Here is a 19632-nt window from a genome sequence, read left to right as displayed (position 1 = left end):
GTGTTGCTATTTGCACTATGACAATTACTCAATACATCCCCTACTTTTAACACCTTATTTTTTACTTAACACACCTTATACTCAAAACACAAATTTATCAAAAACCCAAACATTACATCCTCTTTCTCTTGCATCCCAACTCCTCTCTTTCTCTTCCTAACTAAAAACTTAAAGGATTTTAAGCCATAATCAAGCTAAATTCAAAGGAAACTTTTATCAATTTTAAAGTTAAAAGGCATAAAATCAAAGGCAAATCATTTATTTTTTCTATTTTTTTGTTTAATTTCATGTTTAGTTTTGTAAAATTTCATGTTGAAATAATTATGTGTGATTCAAAACTTCTGAAAATAAATTTTTTGAAACTTTTAAAAGCTTTCGAAAATATTCGCTTTTAAAAACTTTCAAAAATAGATCTGCGGAAGCTTTTTAGAAGTTTTTAAAGATATTTATATTTAGAAACCTTTAAAAGTGATTTGAAATGGATTTTCAAAAAAAAAAAAATGAAAGACAAAAAAAATTAATTAATGAATATTTAAATAATTTTATTAAAACTTAAAAAGTTGACGTGTATTTGGAAGAAGCTAAGGTGAAAATAGAAGTACTCCTAGGGTATATTTAATAGTGGGTACATACGGTTATAAGGAAGGAATATTTACAATTCGTGCAAATGGAAACTATCTTTTTTCACCACAATGCACCTCCCATCCCCATTTTCACCCTTCTTCTCTCCCCTTATTTACATCGCTGCCACGCATTCCCCAATTTCATCGTTCATTGATTTCATTCCATCCGATTATTCTTTCCAGGGTATGCTTTGCTTCCTCCCATATTTTGAACTTCAAATTTATTGACTAAATTTGTTATTGCTATATATATTGAAAAAAAGAAAAAAGCAGCAGGAAAATGGAATCGGAGGATGATATTGATATGCACGACGCTAACAACGAATCGGGGGAAGACCATTTCTACAGCGGCGGCGACGATGATGCTGGAACCATGGCTGCTTGCGATGATTCAGATGCCGATGTCGCTGATTGCGAGTTCATCGACCACGATTCTGATGATTCCGATGATCCTGTCACTCATCGACCCCTGGTATTTGTTCTTTTTCTCCTTTTTTTCTTTGGATTTTGCTTTATTTGCTTTGAATTTTTTAGAATTTAAATCTCTTGTTACCATGTCTTTTTCAGTATTGATTTTGCGGATTTGTTATATGATGATGTGGGTTACTTTTGGTTAAGCATGATTGTCAAATGTATAATTATTTCATACAAATTTGAAGCTTTCTAATTTCAATAAAATTGTTTTTTGGTGTGTGATTAAGTGAATTGCGCTTGCCTTTTTTGGACAAATTGTAATATCTTTATGGGATAGTGCTTGCAAAGCTATGATTACCATTAATATGCTTGATTTTGGTTTTACTTTGTTTTTCAAATTTTAACAATGTACACTAGATTTTGAAGTATTTTGGTTCATTTGGTGGATTTGGTTTGATGTAAGTGGTGTCACTGTACCCTAAAAACTAGAAAGAAGACCTTACCTGTAAAAGAAATTCACTTAAGCTTTGTTTTTGTGAATCGAAGCTTTTACTAGATATTGAACCATCGGATTATGTGCAGCACTAAGATTGAGACTTAGTGGATGGAATGGATAATTAAATTGTATATATGGGTTACTCTATGGAAAGGAAATTAACTTAGAACAACAAAATATTAACATGACCTGCAATGGATGGAGCAAGTAAACATCTTAAGTATCACCTGGATAAATATTCACCTGAAATGCAGTCTCTATCCGATAACTGTTCCATTAGATCCATTATTAGGTTAGGAGGATATTAGGTTCCTTTTTTTTTTTTTGAATTTGGATTAAGTGGTTGGTTCACTAAAATATACTGTGTTATTTTTCCTTTTTAATGAGCCTATTGAATTTTGGTTTCTTTAGGTATTGAATGAATATATCAAAGTTCTAAGTGAAAGCCATGCTGCTGAGGCTCTACATCAAAATCAGTTTTCTTTTGGATGAACTTATATGACATGATTTTTTTTTTTTTTGGGTACTTTTAGCTTATGGGTATTAGATGCTTTTTCGGATAGAAGAAAAGGGAACTTTATTTGTTTTTTCCCCACACAATTCATTGCACCTTTGCTAATATTTATCAGCTGCTCATCACCTGCTTTGTTTGTTAAACTGGCTGGTTAAATCTCTGACCTTTTTCTTTAACTGTATTTATGCTGTTTTATCATTAGCACCAATGGTAACATACTTAACAGACCAGAGTGATGTCTGAAAGCCCGTACCTTTTGCTAATGCTACATAGTTACTACTTGTGCAATTTGAATGACAACTGAGGCACGTTTTCTCTGTGGATTTTATAATTGGCATGTTTTACAAGACATAATTTCTTTTTTTAATCTGCTGCGCATTACCTGATTTGTTTGTTAAACTGGCTGGTTAACTCTCTGACCTTTTTCTTTAACTTTATTTATGCTGCTCTATCGTTAGCACCAATGGTAATACGACAGTGAATGTCTGAAAAACCTTGCCTTTTGCTAATGCTATATGGTTATGACTTGTGCAAATTGAATGTCTGAAACTGAAACACCTTTTCTCTGTGGATTTTGTAGTTAGCGTGTTTTACAAGCCATAATTTCTTCTTTTCACTTGCACTGCATCCATTCAGTCCTTTTGCTATAGGGCTGGTTATTAAGACCATGGTTTACCCTACAAGCTTATAACATTTCCCATCCTTCTGTAAATAAAAGTTTGTGTTTTTGAGCCCTTGTTTTATTAATTAATCAGAATTTTTTAAAGCAGTTTGTCCTAAGTCTTTGTCTCTTTTTTCTTAGCAAAATTATACCATTTTGAGTGAAGTAGATATTCGTCAGCGTCAAGAAGATGATATCATGAGGATATCTACTGTGCTTTCCATCTCAAATGTTGAAGCAGGTATCCTGCTACGCTATTATAGTTGGTGAGTGATTATTATTGGTAGAATTTCTGTTATTTAATTATCTCTTATCTTCTGTTTGTTCCATATTTCGTACAGATTTTCACTTATTGAAAGTTTATTTTTAATGGACCTTAACTGCAGCTATGTAAATGCAGAGTGAAAATTAGCATTTTGTCTTTCACTGTTTTGGTCAATATGCATCTATTTTGCGATCTCTTGGCAATGACAGAATTTTTGTGCCTTGATGTTGTAAATGATTTTATGTTTATTTTGGACTCCAGGAGTGTCAGTAAAATACATGATGAATGGTTTGCAGATGAGGAAAAGGTTCGCAGGTCTGTTGGCTTGTTGGAGAAGCCCGTAGTCCCATTTCCGGATGGTAGAGAAGTAAGTTTTGCTATACTAAATTGAAAGTTTTGACCTTTTTCTTTTATTTTTTTAAATTTTTATGAGCTAGGAGTTCCGGTGCTTGTTTGCTACACAATCTTTGACAGCTTATTCCTTTCATTTTTCTTCACACCTCATATTTTGGCAGATGACTTGTGGGATATGTTTTGAAACCTATCTTTATGATCGGCCGCACGCTGCTGCATGTGGTCATCCTTTTTGTAACTCTTGTTGGGCAGGTCTGTTGTGATGCAGCCACACTTTTATGTTTTTGTAAAGTTTACTGTTTGTTTGGTTTTAATGTCTGTTATCCTTAGAGTTTCAATATTTTTTCTGTTGTTTAATTTCGTTTTATGGCAACCAACAACATGCCTTTGCTGTGAATAATCTGCACTTTTAGTAGTATTGGTTTCAAAACCAGTGGCATGATTGTTTCTTCCTGTCAGGCTACTTAAGGCCAGAGCTAAATTACCAGATGGTACTGGTATTGTCATGAATATTCTGCTAAGTAGATAAAGGAAAGGATTATTTCTTGGTAAGTAAAAGGTTTAACTATCTATGGACCATGCACTTCTACTGTTCACCGGCTCCTCCCCCACCCCCCCTTTTTTTTACAAAGTTTGCTGTTCTAAAATTAGAAGCATGAAATTGGGGAAAGATCAGTAAGTTAAGGCAAGGAAGCTACTTCAAGATTCTGGGAGAAAAGAAGGCTCTATTTGATCTTCTTGAATTGGGTGGTTCAGTTCACTTCATATGTTTTGATTCTGCTCATTGTTTGGGTGATTTGTTGATGGTGGAAAAGTTCCTCATGGTTTTATCTCCCTTTTTTATTTTTTTTATTTTTTCTAGTTGAATGTAACTCTAGGTTTTGTCTTTTTTTTTTTAGCTCCCTATGGACTGCTAAATTAGCAAAAGTAAGGTCTGGAAGTTTTCTTGTTGGATGTAATTCTAAGTTCTATTGTTAGCATCTCTAAGATCTGGGTGTTGATGAAAATTGTCCAGCTGTTCTATCCATTTCAAAGCTAATTTCTTTGTCCCTTTATCTTTTTTTTTTGTTGAGTTTGTGTGTGTGTGTGTGTGTGTGTGTGTGTATGTGAGATAGAGAGAGAGAGAGAGAGAGAGAGGGGGGGGGGACTTTGTCAACAGGTTTTGTTTCTATCAGAGATGCTACTTTAGGTATTTGGCTGATAAAATAGGTAAACTTTTTGGTTGAAGCTGTTGATACTATTGTTTTGAGCCTCCCAACGATTTCAGGATTTTGGATCTAGGATGTTTGCAGAGCTAAATGGTGTCATGTGCGGTCCAGAACCCATGTGTTCAAATGCTTAGAAAGTTGTCAGTTGGATAATTGGGAAATTTTCTTGTCAGATAACCTGGTTCTTATTATGATAGTGGAAGTTGGTAACATGTTCCAAACAAGTGGACATGGTTCCTTTGGTGTTTTCTGCAAGTGCGATGATTTTTTTTTTCTCCTTTACTGCTCATTCTCTTTGCTTGGTATTGGAATCATTTCCAGGAATGTGATGGTTGTCTTGTATTCAGGCTTTGTAACATGGGCATGGCTATTTGATAATTGGCATGAGGAGCTTTTAAAAATATTTTGAAGAAGGAAGATAAGAAAAATCTTGCAAGAGATTATTAAAAGACTTTAAAGAGGCCCATTGTCAATATTGTAACAGTAGATATTTGTGCCTTACTGATTTTGGAATGTGCATGAATCTACAACCTTTTTGGAAATTTGGCATCCACAGATATAATTACACTTCTGGTTTCAGTGGCTCTTCTATTATGTAGAATTTATACATGGCCAATGAACTTTTTAGAAACTTCATAAGAAAGATCAACAATGTGTTTTCACTATGTGGAAAGTATGTGTTATTTAGATTTGTTCTCCACTAGCCCCTCCACTTTTCATTTTTTTTTAGTTTCAGAGTTGTTTCAAAAGCTATGGGTGAGATTCGGGAAGTTTTTGTGTGAAAGCATTGGGTTCACATGTTTAAGCTGGCTGGCAATAAGTAAAGGGCTTATTGTTTGAGGATAATTCTTTGTTTGTCCTATTTAATCTGATTATGATGAATAGTCCACATTGTGGAACACTCCAAGCTGTTAAATATTGGCTTTGTACGTGTAAAAGTTCTTTTTTACATGATTATCAACATTGTACTTTATTTTCATCTGTTTTTAAGCTCAATTGTAGACCTGGTTATACTTCAGCTATTCTAGCTGTATTTTTTTAAAATGGCAACAGAAATGCTTTTGAGTTTATATGCAAATATTTGAGGTTTTGTGTGTTTACCAAGCTTTCCATGTTTTGTTGTGAAATTTTCTTATACACTCATAATCTTATTTGTCCTTAATTAGGCTATATTAGCACAGCCATCAATGATGGTCCTGGATGCTTGATGTTGCGATGTCCTGATCCATCCTGTGCTGCTGCTGTTGATCAAGATATGATAAATGCATTGGCTTCTGATGAAGACAGAGAAAAGTACTTTCGTTATTTCGTTAGATCTTATGTTGAAGACAATAGGAAGGTGATAATACTTAAAACATTTAAAACATTTTGACTAATTGGTTAATTGTACATGAGCAACATTTGACGTGTGCATTTATTTTTACTTCACTTGTTGAACTGCAAAAAGATTTCTCAGAATTGCATCCTTATATTATATATTATATTCTTTTTAATGTCTTTATTTGGGTTGAAGGATGGGTGTGCCACTGCATAGGTATTGGTGTTGTGAGGTTGTTGATTGTGTTTTTCAGTGCCTTATGGTTAGTATTTAATTGGCGATGAATTGAAAATTGGTTCTACGCTTCGGCAGTTTTGCATAACTAAGATATTAATCACATTTATATCTTATTTGTGCTATGGCTTATTTATATATATATATATATATATATATATATATTAAAAAAAAAAACATATTTGTCGCCTGGCTTACGGATTTTAAAATTCTTCTTTTCTACAAAGGGTTTTTGAAGTTTGAAATTTACTTTTTGATCAAAAGATGGAATTTTGTGTAATAACCAAGTATATCTTACTTTTGATGTGTTTTTGTGTATGAAAAACTTGTCATATTTCTTTCTCAACTGTAGCTTCATAAATGGGATATTCTTAAGTTTTTCATGTATCTGACCCATTAATTTATTGTTTCAATATGTTCCTTGTTTTAGTTGCTGCAGTTTATATATTCAGCACCAGAATCACTAAAAGGAATAGAGGCATAACTTTTTCATTATTTCTTATTCACCTCTTTGGTATTATAACACAACTTCTATTCTTTTATGTGTTATTTTGTAGACCAAATGGTGTCCTGCACCAGGGTGTGATTATGCTGTGGACTTTATTTTGGGCAGTGGAAGTTATGATGTTACCTGTCGCTGCTCATATAGCTTTTGTTGGAATGTAAGACCCTTTGGCGTCTTTTCTGGTTGTAGTACCTAACAATTCATGCATGTGGCTTTTTGCTTCATTCTTTTTTACTTTTAAAATTGCAAACATGAATTGTGACCCATAATGTGGATTTGACCTTGCAGTGCACTGAGGAAGCTCACCGTCCTGTTGATTGTGGCACTGTAGCCAAGTGGATACTAAAAAACAGTGCAGAGTCTGAAAATATGAATTGGTAGGGAACAGGATTATAGTAATTAGATTTTTTCCAATGCATGAGGTTGTTTAGTTCGTACAAAAAAGTGAGGTTAAATTGGTGCAGAATGGCTCACCTAAAGGAAGCAATTTTCTTATGCTTCCTTACCATTTTGTGCTAGCTTGAGTGCAAAGGTTGCATCCTGAAAATTAAACAGTACGTGTGTTGGATGCTTTGTTATCTGAGTATCAATTATTTTGGGTATTGCCACTGGGGCATTTGGTAGCTTGTCCAGATTCGGTCCTTCCAACCAAAAATCATAGTTCTGAACATCAGAAAAAGGGAGAAAGGAATTCTTGGGGCGTTGTGAAGTGGGGTTATGGGGGGTCAGATGATACATTAGAGGTTATAGATTCTCATTTTTGCTCAATGCATTGATCTATTTTTGCTACAACATGAAATGAAAAAAGTATTCCTTTGTTTATACATCTATACTAATATGTCAATTTTATATTCTAAATTACAAATCATTTGACGTTTTTCAAAATGTGTAAACATTTAAAGTGAACAAAAGGGGGTCTCCTTCGAAATTTTCGTTTTTAAAATGAAGTTTCCTTTTCTCTTTCCCCTTCTTCCAATGGGTCTATAAGTGACTATATATAGGGAATGTCCAATTACTAAATAGTTGTTCAGCATTATACATTATTCCATCATGCTATATTTTCATCACATTCTGTTTCGCAATCATTATGCCTGTTTTAATCTTCAGGATATTGGCTAATTCCAAGCCTTGTCCAAAATGCAAACGCCCAATTGAGAAGAACCAGGGGTGTATGCATATTACATGCACGCCACCTTGTAAATTTGAATTTTGCTGGTGAGCTTATACTTCTGCTTACATATGCATTGCTTGTATTTTGACGAAACTCTAACCTTACTGCCTTATTTGGGTTTCTCTATTTTTTTTAATTGAAAAAATATATAAATAATTCTCCTACTCATTTGTATGAATTCAAGTTTTCCTATAGTTTCTTTAGTTATATTGTCTACTCAACAAGAGAGATATTTTTCCTAAATGAAGGCTTTACTAAAAAGATTTTGTACGAAAAACAATTTCATTTTTGTACTTTTTTTAGTACCAAAAACAAATTCATTTTTTACTCTTTCTGTATGCGTACTGTTTTGTTTTGCTCCTTTTATAAAAATTTGTCAGTTGACCGGAGATGCATTCAGGCTTTGCCTTGGTGCATGGTCAGAGCATGGTGAGAGAACTGGTGGTTTTTATGCTTGCAACCGTTACGAGACAGCAAAGCAAGAGGGTGTGGTATGAAAATAATTCTTTAGTCTGGCAGTCAGCATTTCTCAATGCTTGTCATAAGTCATTTTGCTTCATGATTTAACTGCCCATTTATGTGTTTCTAATCTGTACTGTTTATTTACAGTATGATGAGGCTGAGAAACGAAGAGAGATGGCTAAAAATTCTCTAGAGAGATATACTCATTATTATGAGCGATGGGCAACCAACCAATCGGTATGTATTAGTTTGAGGAATTTGTAGTGAAACTGACATGAAGCAAACAACCATATATAAGCTTGAATGCATGTAATGCATTATCGCCCTCTTTCTTTTGACCTGCTTAAATTTATTTCGGGAACTATTTTCTAGATGTATAGCCACTGTATGCTTAAATGAGAAAAATTTTGTCCGTACTTCTTAAAACTTTTCCTGACTTCATGCAGTCTAGGCAAAAGACACTGGCAGATCTACAGCAAATGCAGTCGGTGCATGTAAGCCAAACTTATTAAAATTACTGACTTCCTATTTAATGATGCTGTTCTAGTCCATTATTTTTCCACCATTTATCATGGATGTCATGAAGATAGAGTTTGAAGGCTATCAAAAACTGTGGATAAGTTTATAATCTATTACTGCTGGTTCATGACATTTACATATTCTTTTCATCTGAGTTAGTATGTTTCTTCCAAACTTTTTTCATGATATAGCAGCTATGCACTTCTATTCCCTAGGGGCTGGTTGCAGACCATCCAAGGACATGATACCAGAAAAGATATGTAGATTAAAAGAAAATAACTAATGGCAGTGAATGAGGAACCCTACTTGTATGATTATGTTTCTAAAGTAATTTATCTGCTTCAAAGAGTAACCTTCATGTTAGTATATCTAAATCTATCGAATCTGCGAAATGTGGCAATAACACTCATCAAGTTCAAACTTTCAAGACGAGTGTACCTGGTTGAAAATTTATTGGGATTTTTAAATGCCTTCCATGTAAACATGATGTTACTATGTTGCACAGTATTTTTGTATTTTGGTGATAATCTGATATTATTGAAGCATTTCATGGTTTAAGGTGAAAAATGACTCAAAATCACCAATTCCCCCTGCCACAAATATTAAAAATACCAAATAATATTAATAATATAAAAAATTACAAGATAGAGAAGACAAGAGCGAAAGATGAAGGGAGAGGAAGTAAGGTGAATATTTTTGTTCCCTCCAACTTGATAGTGTTTTATCTTGCTTTAGACTATCATTTGTTTTTTAGTTTATGGGTAGTGCTTATGATTACGTGTCAATGTAGCTTGAGAAGCTGAGTGACATACAGTGCCAACCTGAGTCACAGCTGAAGTTCATCACTGAGGCATGGCTACAGGTAATTTCATAATTTGCTTGGGTTGATAGCTACATACAGCTTTAGCTCATTGTTGCTGCTCTACTTGTGTAGATAGTAGAATGTAGGAGAGTTTTGAAATGGACATATGCTTATGGATATTATTTACCAGAACACGAACATGCTAAAAGACAGTTCTTTGAATACTTGCAAGGTAATATCTCTCCATCTATAAGCTATGGCTTTATATTGCTGTTCACTTTACGCTAATGCCCTGTATGTCTTGCAGGTGAGGCTGAGTCTGGGTTAGAACGACTTCATCAATGTGCAGAGAAGGAGCTGCAGGTTTATCTCAATGCAGAGGGCCCTTCAAAAGATTTTAATGAGTTTCGCACAAAACTTGCTGGATTGACAAGGTAATTTTCATTTAAAATATATTTTCCATCTAAATTCTTTATGAAACTCAATATGAAGTAGAATTTGATAATCTCTGAAGTTTTATTAAAGAGATTGTCCGTTCAAAAGCTTGGTTTGTTGTGGAAAGAATCTATGGTGTAGGAAAGAGATGGTTATCTTTTAATTAAACCTTTTAGAAAAGTGTTTTATCCTATCCTCTTGATAATCTATGAAGTTTTATTAAAGAGATTGTCGGTTCAAAAGCTTGGTTTGTTGTGGAAAGAATCTATGGTGTTGGAAAGAGATGATTATCTTTTAACTAAACCTTTCAGATAAGTGTTTTATCCTATCCTTTGCTTTTTCGGAGACTTGGCATGCCATTTTTTATCTAATTAATTATTATATGAACTTCATGACAACAGTGTGACACGAAATTACTTTGAGAATTTAGTTCGAGCTCTAGAAAATGGTCTATCAGATGTCGATTCTCGTGGAGCCTGCAGCAGGATGGGGAGCGCAAAGAACTTGGGAGGTGGTAGCAGTAGGGGAAGAAGTGGGAAGGGCAAAGGTTCAACCTCCAAATCCAGTGGCTCTAGCAGAAATATTGACGATTCTGGCCATTGGTCCTGTGAATATTGCACCTTTGCAAATGTCAAGTCAGCCACCATTTGCCAAATGTGCCAGCAGCGTAGATAAATTTTCATGACCTACACCAGATTTATCTGCCTGGATGAACGGGCATCGGCTTTGCCTCTTGATGTCTGGTTGCCAAGGCATAGGCCTTTAGAGCATTGCCAAAGGGAGAAAAAATGTTTTCCATTGCTCTTTCCATCTCTTAAATCAAATTTGCCATGATACAGCGCTGCAGAATTGAGAAACGGATGGTGGGAGAAGGGGGAAAGAGAGTTCACTGTATGTTTATGTTGTTGTTGCCACGTGTGAGCTGTATATAGTACTTGTCTCTAGGTCCAACCCTTCAACTTGACTTGTTCCAAGTGGTAGCCGTCTTTCCATTGTATTCATAAGTAATTTCTACGGTTATAATTTACCCATAAAAAGAAAAAAGATTTGTAGCAAGGTTGAGGTTTTAGGTGGATTGCAACAAAACTGCTTGCGGAAGATAGGCTGCTCTGGCCCTCTGCAAGAATAAATATATTGTTGTAACCTCTTGATCTAGGTACCCAATTCCCCACGTGCTTGAATGTATGCAATGGTCATTATCTTTTGATTCGTGAGAGATCAGCAAATATATATAAATATATATATATATATATATATTTTTTGGTCGCTTCCCATTGTTGGGTTATGTATTCTTCTTTGGTACTTGCATATTTGCAAGATTGCAGATTGGTCGTTGGTCTTTTGTCGTGTGAACATTATAAACCTTTAGTTTTCATGAATCTCAGAGTCTATTCGAGTGATTTTGTGGATTTTGATTCGCATTTTTCATTTTCCAGCGAGCGTTCTAAGGCTTCCCGAAAATGCCAAACGAAGAACTGAATTTTAAAGAAAATCCAAAACTTTAAAGCAGACGTTATATAATTTTCTCAGAAAAGAAAAAGATAAAAAAAAAAAAGAACCTTTGCACAGGATAACATCATCATAGACTCCTCATGGAAAAGGTGATAAATCGCTGGCAAATAGCATCAATGATCATTCAGTTAGGCTACCGTGTCCATTATGATCCGTGACAAATTTCTATTTAAGTAAGCTTAGATACTTGGATATCGTGCAAGTATTTTACGAAACAGTTTGTCAGTGATGACTATAATGCGACCCATTTCATTACGGTCAAAGTGCGATCTTTCCCTACAATTATATTCGTCTTTTATTTTGAGCTCTTAAATTATTACTGATATTTTATATTTGCCCTTTCTTAACTTTTAAATTATTGCTGATAGTTGGATAATGAAAATAAAATATGACCCAAAAAGATGAGGTACGCCTTCCAAAACAATCTTCTATATAATCAAATTACAAAATTTTTTTGAAACTTTTCTCCTCATTTTGAGATTTTTATTTTTTGAAAGACATCTATATACCAGCCCGCAAGGGCTATGAGTATGACGTGTTTTTATTTTTTTTTAATAATAGTTGTTTTTTAACAGTGTCTTTTTTTAATAGTTTGATTTTCTTATTTAAATATTTTCACGGCTTGCAGATTACATTAGCCAACAGTAGGCCAATGCTCACATTGGATGAAATATTATTCGTAAAAAGAGAAAGGGCTGAGAGTTAAGAATAGAATGTTAATTAGCTCCATTCGGTTTATTTTAAATTAAATTATTAAAAATTAAATTATTTTATTTTATTTTTATTAATTAAATTAAATTTATTAATTTAAAAAATTAACGGATCGAATTTAACTTGATCGATTCAATTAATATTTTCAATAATCAAATAATAAATTATATTTAAGTTACATTATATTTTAAAATTTTAATTTATCATATTTAAAATAAATTAAATAAAATCATTTAACAAAATATTTAAATACAAAAGTATTAAATTAAAAACTCTAATAACTTATAAAATAAACTTATTTATTTTATATAGTTTTACTTTTACATTTGAGTTTTATTAGATCTTAGTTAAAATTTCAATTAATTTAATTTTTGAATCAAATTAATCAAAAAAATATTTTAATTATTTTTAATAATAAAATAAAATTAATTCGATAATCAACTAATTAATCAAATTATATCAATTTGAGTAGTTTATTCCGTTAAAATCAAAATTTGAACCCTAGTTAAAGAAAAGTGTTGTGTCGTATAGTCACCTATGCTCTAACTTGACTTGTACATTGTACATAGTGATTTTGCACTGAAAATTAAAAAGAAATGAAATTCCAACTTTTGGAATATGGAAATGTAATTTGTAAATGGCAGAGATATACTAAAGAAGCGTATGCAAGTAAAAAGAAAGGAATTGAAATGACATCTTATAGTTTTGCTTGATAGGAAAGATGAAAAAAAATAAAGATAAAAAATTTATTAATCCAATAATTAAATTACAAAACAAGAAGGTGATTAAAAGACCTAATAATTAATTAGATTAATAAAATTTTCATTCTCTCCTGTTACATCTTTCTTACCAATCAAATCTTTAGTGTCCCTCCGTTCCCCCTATAATACAACTCACAATCATCACTCCAAGTATCAGTTAATGATAAATGAAAAAGAAAGATGGCAGTCGTGGTCGTTGGAAGATTAAGAATGTAAGCATTGAATCAAGCAAAGCATATAGCTTCGACTTGCCAGCAATGACCGAATATTATCATTCCTTCAAATATTGGATATTCCTCTTTCAAGTATATAGAAAAAGGCCAGCAATGACCGAAAACTCAAAACTCCCCATGCAAATATATCGACTTGCCAATAGATGCAAGGAAAGTTGATGCCATATGCTTTGCTTCCTTCGCTGCTGAATACTTCCCCCACGACTACGACGGCCAATTGAGAAAACCAGAAAAGTCTTTAGCCTATGGTAACAAATTCAAAGATTATCGAAGGAAGCCCTGCTTCAGTTTTCATACAACATCAGAAACTTAAAAGTGATGGAGAAGAAAGAAAGAAGTGATGGTGGCAGTAGCAGCTCAATTAGTTTGATAGATTTGGTGTTTTCATGGTCCATTCAAGATGTCCTCAATACAAATCTTTACAAAGCCCTGGTATTCATATACACTTGCCAACTAATTCATCATTTTGTTTAATCTTTGTAGGATACACAAACAGTAACATTTTCTTTTTTTTTTTCTCTTTATTTTTGTTGTGCTTCATTTCCTCTCGGAACTTCCTCTTTTCTTTTGCCTAAAACTATGTATGTTATATGCAATGCTGTGTTCAATAGATTTGGTAATTAAATTGTTATTAATTAAGTATTCCTGAGACATTGTTGGATTTTTCATTTTTGTGATAATTGAAATGAGCAGGTGAAGAAGATCCCTGAGACATTCAAGTCTACTGCAGAGTACTTGAACTCCTTTCTTGCTCCTCTTATTGAGGAAACGCATGCAGACTTGTTCTCAAGCATGACAAGGCTGGCTCGGGCACCATCACGTGAAGTGTTTTCTGTTGAAAGGGATAAGGATTACAAAGCGCCCAGAGACTTGTTTTATAAGATTGTTTTGAGGAGAGACTCTAATGGGAGTGATCATTTAGTAACATATCAGCCACAGACGGGAGATCTTGTTGCTTTAACAAATGTAAGACCAGACTGCATCAGCGATTTGAACGGGCCTAAATTTTCTTATCTTCTTGCATATGTCCAAGCTGTAGACAGTGATAATGTATCCATATTATCATCAAAGCCAGTCATGACTGAACAAAAGACGCTGTTGGGACAAAGATCTCAAAATATATCTCAACAGAAGCATACTCTCTTTTTTGTCTTTTTAATTAATATGACTACCAATATTCGTATATGGAAGGCTTTGCATCCGGACCTTAAAGGAGGGAACCTGAAGATGATAAACAAAGTTATTGAAATGAATGGAGCTGTAAGTAATTTGATTTCTGTAAGGTGATGTGTATTATTTCTAGCTGTGAATCCTGTGATTATGCTTATAGTCTTTTTTATTTGGCTAATCTCTCTTTCATTATCTTTCTTTGCAGGATGAAGAAGATTGTGCCATGTGCTTATATCAAAAGAACTGTGTCACAGTTCCTTCATTTAAATCTTACGGGTTAAATGACTCCCAAGAAGCTGTAATTATAAGTTGCATTAATAGTTGGTGTTGCAATCATCAAAATACTGTTAAACTCGTATGGGGTCCTCCAGGGACAGGGAAAACTAAAATAGCAGGTTTGTTGTTGTTGTCTCTTCTTAGAATGAAATGCAGGACAATTACGTGTGCTCCAACTAACATTGCGGCGTTGGAAGTGACATCTCGGCTTATGAGATTAGTTGCAGGGACACTTGAATATGACACTTACGGATTTGGAGATATAGTTTTATTTGGGAATATAGAGAGGATGAGGATTAATGATCATGAGGATCTCCTTGATGTTTTTCTCGATTATCGTGTTGAGATATTGGATAAGTGTTTTTCACCACTCTCTGGATGGAAAATAAGTTTAGTGTCAATGATAAATTTGCTTGAAGATCCTCAAGAGCAGTACGGTCGATACTTAGCAAATAGAGGGCTGGGAAACAGTGATGCGAACAATGAAATGGAAAATGAAAACTGTGATGAGAACCTCAAAGACACGAGCAGGAATCCTTGGAAAAAAGTTATCATGGAGTCCTCGAAACAGAAAGAAACCAATAAAAAACAGGTAACTCATGAAAATGAAAATCATTCAAAGCCTGAAAAAGAAGAGGATAGATATGGAGCTTCCCTGGAGAAAACCAATGCACAGGAAGCAGAAACATGTATGGACGATTCTATAACTTTAGAGGAATTTGTCAAGGAGAGATTTTCGGTCTTCAATGAGCGGTTGAAGTTTTGTACTGTAAACTTGTACACTCACTTACCAACTCAATTTATTTCATTAGAACTGGTGAAGAGCATGATGATGGCTCTGGATATGCTCAGATCCCTTGAAACTTTGTTTAATTGTTTTAATTTTGGTGATGAAGGTTTTAGGGAGGCACTTGCAGATACTGAAAAAGGAAGTGAAGTTAGTGACATGGCAAAGTTAGGAGTCATAAGACAAAACTGCCTGCAGATACTCAAATCGCTTCCTCTGTCATTTTCAGTTCCAGAGTTTACTCAAAAATTCCTCATAAATAATTTTTGTTTGGATAATGCGTGCCTGCTTTTCTGTACCGCATCAAGCTCTTCTAAATTAAGTACAGAAAGAACACGACCACTGGATTTGTTGGTTATCGATGAAGCTGCTCAACTTAAAGAATGTGAATCAACAATTCCCTTTCAACTTCCAGGTCTCCGCCATGCTGTTCTTATAGGAGATGAGCGCCAACTTCCTGCAGTGATCCACAGCAAGGTTTCGGATTCTTTCCTTCTTGCTCTTGCTTTCGACTTGTTAAGTCTTTCACATGCTGATGTTATCAATTCGTACCTTCAACAGATTTCTGGTAAGGCTAAATTTGGAAGAAGTTTGTTTGAAAGGCTTGTCTTACTAGGACAAAAGAAACAATTACTCAATGTCCAGTATAGGATGCATCCAGCTATAAGCTCATTTCCAAATAACGAATTCTATGATGGGAAAATTTTGGATGCCGCAATAGTAAAACACAGAAGCCATGAGAAGCGTTTTCTTCATGGAAACATGTATGGTGCCTACTCGTTTATCAATGTAGCCAGTGGAAAGGAGCAACTAGATCATCTGCCTGGTCGAAAAAATATGGTTGAGGTTGCTGTGGTTTGTAAGATAGTTGCTAGCCTCTTCAATGGTATTGTTTAATGAACTAGCAATAGTTTTCATATTCATTAAAGAAGTGAAAGAAAAAGACATTGAAAAAGTTTACACCAAGATGGAACATACTTTGTGGAATTATTTCAGTTTACTCTTCTATAATTGTGTTGGGGCTAATATATCTTCTTTCCTTAACAGAGTTCACTGGCACAAAACAAAGAATTTGTATTGGTGTTATATCGCCCTACAAGGCTCAAGTTCTTGCAATTCAAGAGAAGCTTGAAAAGAAATACACCGGTTATGCTGACAGTGGCTTCGCTGTTAGCATTGCCACTGTTGATGGATTTCAAGGGAATGAGAAGGATGTGGTTATCGTCTCTACTGTCAGGTGTAACATAAATGGATCAGTCGGTTTTCTGTCCAATCGCCAACGGGCAAATGTTGCATTGACACGTGCGAGGTAATTATATATCGGTCAACCATGAAAATTATTCCTATTTGTTGAGACCTTTTAGTAACTTTGCTGCCTGATCTATCTGTTCTGTAGGCATTGCCTTTGGGTATTGGGGAATGAAGCTACTTTTGTTAAAAGTAATTCTGTATGGAAGAAACTAGTTACTGATGCAAAGAGAAGGGGTTGTTTCTTTAATGCTGATGAAGACAAACATTTGGCTGAAGCTATTGTTACTACCTTGATTGAGCTTGAACAATTTGATACCCTGCTTAGCATGGATTCTCCACTGTTTAAGAAGGCTAGATGGAGGGTATGGTGGTTTATTTTGTTTCTCATTTGTTTTAATTATTTGTGTTTTAGGCTAAAGGACAATAAGATATGACAATTTAAAACATGAAAAGATAATATAATACAAAAAAATATGTAGGTGATATGGTTTAAAATTTTAATAAAATTCATATTTAAATTTAAAAAAATAAAAAAATGTATTTCATATTTTCGTATAAACAAAAATTATATCAATAAATTTTTATGTAAAATATTATATGAATACCTAGATTGTAATTACAGTTGCCCTTTTGAGTTCTTTAATAACTAAGCACTTGCTGTCTTTTCAAGAACAAAAAAGAGTTCTTTGATAACCAAGCACTTATTGTCTTCTTAAGAACCAAAAAAAAAAAAACTGAGTCCTGTCATCTTATTAAAACAGGTTTGCTTCAGCAATGACTTTTGGAAATCTTTGGCGAGCATCAACAACATAGAGTCATATAAGCAAATGCTTAACCTGTTAGAAAAGCTTTCAAGTGGTTGGCGTCAAACTCCCGATCAGCAGAAAAACCACATTGTGGTTGGGGGTTGTTTTGGCCTGCTGGAAGTGTATCCAGTCGATGATTCCTTGAATCTCCTTTGGAGTGTAGACATCATTAAGGAAAATTCAAACTTCATCCAAGTTTTGAAGGTTTGGGATATTTTGCCATTGATGGATATACCAAAAGCTGAAAGGAATCTACGGATCTTATTTGGAGAATACACAGAAAATAAGATTAGTCGCTGCAAATATCAGTGTCTGGAAGGGTAAGACATATTCTTCTTTTAACTCATTGGAAAGTGGATTGTTTTAAGCATGTGTTAACAATATGAGTACAGCATGATACTTTTGTCAATGTATTTTGTGTTGCCATTTGATTTTTCACACAATTTAAGTTATTAACACCTTAATAAATTTTCATTAATGAATGATCAAACGCATCCCATTTAACATTTTCTGTGACAAATGAATTTGGTTGCACAGGAATTTGGTTGTTCCAATGAAATGGGAAGTGGAGGACAGCCGCACTCAGGGTACTGGGCATGGAGATGAAAGCATGGAGAGCTCGTCAAAATATGTGCCTGAATTTGTGGAGAATGTGCATGCAAGTGGCAACATCAATTCCTTTAGTTTTTATCTCTTAGGCGTTGTGATCGTTGTCATCGCTTTCAAGTTTCTGATGTTCAAAGAAAATTGAAAGGGAGCTTCCTTCAAATATTACATATTCCTCTTCCTATAAGGCCTGTAATTGAAACAGAGCTTCCTTCAAACTCTCAAGTGTTTTTCTTCCAAGTTGTATTTTTGTGCACTCTCAACAACTAAAAAATTTTACGTTGTTTAGTCTCAACATTTTAAAGCCCTCTCAATTCAGTTCTAAAACATCATTTTACACCAATTCTTTTTATTTTAACAATAACATTTTGTAAACAAAAGAGATTAAGAGTATCATTCAACTCTCTCACAAGGGCCAAGCTAAAAAAAATTGAGGAGATAGAAAGTAGATTTGAACTGTAGTGTTTGATACGAACAAGCACGAATCGATTTTTATTATATTTAGTTAGGGTAGTAAATATTTCTATTCGGTTCTGTTTTTATTCATGAGATAAAAATTGAATTTAAGTGTATTTTTATGATTTATAATTTATATGTAAAGAAATTTAATATTTTATTTTTAAATTTATACAAATAAACTTAAAAATATAAAAAATTACAAATTACAAATTTATAATGTTTAAAAAAATTGATAAATCAAATCGATTAATTCAATTAAGATTACTTTAATTCATTAATATATTGAATACATCTATGAATTCCATTTGTAATAACGTTGAGGTTGTGAGAACTTTTCTATTAGATACAAAAATTATAGAATTACCACTAATTTTTTTTAGTTAGGTGTAATAAATCATTTATATGAATATTTTTTCTTTAAGTTTATTCTAAGTGTAAACTAAGAATTTTTAAAAAGAATAAGTTATAGTCTACATCATCAGAATTAAAAGTTTGGGAGTTGGTTACGTGCAAGGAAGGTATTAGCACTCATTGCTCAAAATTAGTAATTAATTAATTAAATGTTATTTTACTTAAACCTTAATCAAAAATAGTTTTATTATGGAAATAAATCAATTTCAATTCTTTTATTTATTTACAAAACATGATAGTGCAAAAATTTTATCAAAATATCAAACAATCATGCAATAAATATTAAATCATTCCATGAAATAAAATCATGCAATAATATAAAATAATACCAAGTAAAAATCATGCAATAATATATTACCATAAAAATTATTTATGCAAATATATATAACCATGCAATCAAATCGCACAAATAAACATATTAATAATCATATATCAATAATCATGCAAAAAAATATAATCATATAACTAAACATATTAATAATCATGCAATTAAATAAATCATGCCAATAAATAGATAATAATCAAGTAATTGAATATGTTAATAATCATGCAACCAAATTAAATATAATCATACAAATAAATATATTAATAATTATGTAATTAAATATATTAATAAATCACACAAATAAATATATTAATCATGCGACTATATTAATGAATCACACAAA

General features: G+C 33.2%; 2 protein-coding genes across 13 annotated transcripts; both read left to right on the top strand.

The window, feature by feature from the left end:
* The first annotated feature begins 651 nt into the window (after positions 1 to 651).
* LOC111295747 (putative E3 ubiquitin-protein ligase ARI8) lies at positions 652 to 11237 on the top strand. 12 transcript variants are annotated; one of them, XM_022889440.2, is made up of 16 exons: positions 656 to 807; positions 887 to 1095; positions 2850 to 2974; positions 3235 to 3340; positions 3489 to 3579; positions 5702 to 5874; positions 6645 to 6749; positions 6881 to 6969; positions 7700 to 7807; positions 8164 to 8254; positions 8373 to 8462; positions 8672 to 8719; positions 9535 to 9606; positions 9679 to 9778; positions 9854 to 9980; positions 10383 to 11237. In XM_022889440.2, the coding sequence occupies exons 1-16, from the start codon at positions 693 to 695 to the stop codon at positions 10654 to 10656; spliced, it is 1923 nt and encodes a 640-aa protein (XP_022745175.1). In that variant the 5' UTR covers positions 656 to 692; the 3' UTR covers positions 10657 to 11237. The 12 variants fall into 12 exon arrangements, 11 of the variants coding, with proteins under 11 accessions (XP_022745175.1, XP_022745176.1, XP_089599555.1 ...); XM_022889442.2 differs by having other exon boundaries at positions 670 to 807; positions 897 to 1095; XM_022889443.2 differs by having other exon boundaries at positions 677 to 807; positions 900 to 1095.
* Positions 11238 to 13355: 2118 nt separating this feature from the next.
* On the top strand, positions 13356 to 18387 carry LOC111294754 (uncharacterized). Its single transcript, XM_089742890.1, has 8 exons — positions 13356 to 13630; positions 13892 to 14458; positions 14574 to 15908; positions 15993 to 16317; positions 16479 to 16740; positions 16828 to 17044; positions 17444 to 17808; positions 18026 to 18387. The coding sequence occupies exons 1-8, from the start codon at positions 13517 to 13519 to the stop codon at positions 18237 to 18239; spliced, it is 3399 nt and encodes a 1132-aa protein (XP_089599016.1). The 5' UTR covers positions 13356 to 13516; the 3' UTR covers positions 18240 to 18387.
* Positions 18388 to 19632: the final 1245 nt, after the last annotated feature.

The sequence above is a fragment of the Durio zibethinus genome, chromosome 14 (genome assembly GCF_047325235.1).
Source record: "Durio zibethinus cultivar Kanyao isolate XHJ-2024 chromosome 14, ASM4732523v1, whole genome shotgun sequence".
Classification (NCBI taxonomy): Eukaryota; Viridiplantae; Streptophyta; class Magnoliopsida; order Malvales; family Malvaceae; genus Durio; species Durio zibethinus.
This window is presented reverse-complemented; position numbering and strand designations above follow the sequence as displayed.

What these genes read in the sequence shown, in the direction of transcription:
- LOC111295747 (XM_022889440.2), top strand. Translation starts at nt 693, where the DNA reads ATGCACCTCCCATCCCCATTTTCACCCTTCTTCTCTCCCCTTATTTAC. An exon ending in ATCCGATTATTCTTTCCAGG is followed by an intron (nt 808 to 886) that starts GTATGCTTTGCT and finishes ATTGAAAAAAAG; the next exon opens with AAAAAAGCAGCAGGAAAATG. An exon ending in TTGTAACTCTTGTTGGGCAG is followed by an intron (nt 3,580 to 5,701) that starts GTCTGTTGTGAT and finishes GTCCTTAATTAG; the next exon opens with GCTATATTAGCACAGCCATC.
- LOC111294754 (XM_089742890.1), top strand. Translation starts at nt 13,517, where the DNA reads ATGGAGAAGAAAGAAAGAAGTGATGGTGGCAGTAGCAGCTCAATTAGT. An exon ending in CTGCAGTGATCCACAGCAAG is followed by an intron (nt 15,909 to 15,992) that starts GTTTCGGATTCT and finishes TACCTTCAACAG; the next exon opens with ATTTCTGGTAAGGCTAAATT. An exon ending in TTAAGAAGGCTAGATGGAGG is followed by an intron (nt 17,045 to 17,443) that starts GTATGGTGGTTT and finishes TTATTAAAACAG; the next exon opens with GTTTGCTTCAGCAATGACTT.